The sequence below is a fragment of the Eimeria mitis genome, genomic scaffold (assembly GCF_000499745.2).
Source record: "Eimeria mitis Houghton genomic scaffold, Emh_scaff4122, whole genome shotgun sequence".
NCBI lineage: Eukaryota > Apicomplexa > Conoidasida > Eucoccidiorida > Eimeriidae > Eimeria > Eimeria mitis.
In genome coordinates, this window is record NW_013572452.1 from 1,268 (window position 1) to 2,375 (window position 1,108).

General features: G+C 52.3%; 1 protein-coding gene across 1 annotated transcript in view; it reads right to left on the reverse strand.

Annotated features, from left to right (window-relative positions):
* The window catches only part of EMH_0072640 (uncharacterized protein), a gene marked incomplete at both ends in the record, with an annotated part of 1,452 nt that extends 1,242 nt beyond the window's left edge, over positions 1-210 (reverse strand). Inside the window, one exon of the mRNA XM_013499237.1 lies at positions 22-210. Within this exon, the coding sequence (XP_013354691.1) occupies positions 22-210 (189 nt within the window). The remainder of the gene's footprint in view (positions 1-21) is intronic.
* Between the last annotated feature and the right edge of the window lie 898 nt (positions 211-1,108).

Consider the following 1,108-nt stretch of genomic DNA (forward strand, 5'->3'; position numbering starts at 1 on the left):
AAGCTGATGCAGCATATTTACTTCACCAGCCTTCAGGGGCCCAGTTCTCTCTGCGCGTAGGACATGGCGAAGCACGTGCACATCTTCAGCTGACAGGATGTCGCGAGAATGACAGTACAGCACGTCTTGTAGTTTCTCGACCTCACTCGAAAATTCCTCAACACGCAAATACTCAGACTGGAAGAAGTCATGCTTGGATTGTTGTGGCATATGGCACTCTCTTTCTGCGAGGCGCTGCTTCCCGGGAGAAAGACAGGCTGTAGAGCATTGTTGAAATTTCGAATTCGTGAGGCAGCACCAGGTCCATGAACAAAGGATATGCCCTTCACCTGTTTCCTTCCCCGTCTGACCATTCAGTTTGCGGCCAGAGAGCCTGACGGGTGCTCCGTTTGAAGTGCCGCCTGCTGGTGCACAGTCACACCGCCGATGAAGCAGCCGCACCTCCGGAGAGCAGCACAGAAGATGACTACCATCCTCCCTCGGAGTCTGTGAACAGCAATGAAATTCCCTAAGAGCTATCCGTCTTCGGGCTGGCAATACCGATGCTTCGTTGCTGCCAGGCCCTCTACCGAGAAGCGGCGCGTCTGACGATGCAGCCTGCGGCTCCATGGGCCCTCACGAAGCAGGGGGCACTTCCCAACGAAAGCTCCAACTTCCTGATTACTTTACTTTTGGAGCATGTCTGAAATCTCTATTGTTGAAATAGTGTTCAGCAGGGTCGCATGCTTAGCATGAGCTACCTCGCCGATCGCTCGACGCTGCGGTGGCGTGGATGAATGTCTGAGGAGAACGTAGAAGTTCTCGTTGTTACATCCAGAGGCATTTATTAACTCATATAAAAGAAAAGAAGATATGCTGTAGCAGAAGCCGACGACGGAGCATAGCGATCGCACACGTTGAGGCCCCACGCCTGAACCACTGGTCTGCTGTGGCATGCAGCTGTTCCCACGTCCGCCAATCGTTTGCTCTCGCAACGAACTTAAACTTCAACAGAGCACTGTTAAAAAGTGCTTGATGAACATTTAGAAGAGATGTTTTTGCTGGGTTCGTCACTCTACGCGAGAAACGCCCGACGGTCCAATTTAGTGAGCATGCCGTCGGAACCTAC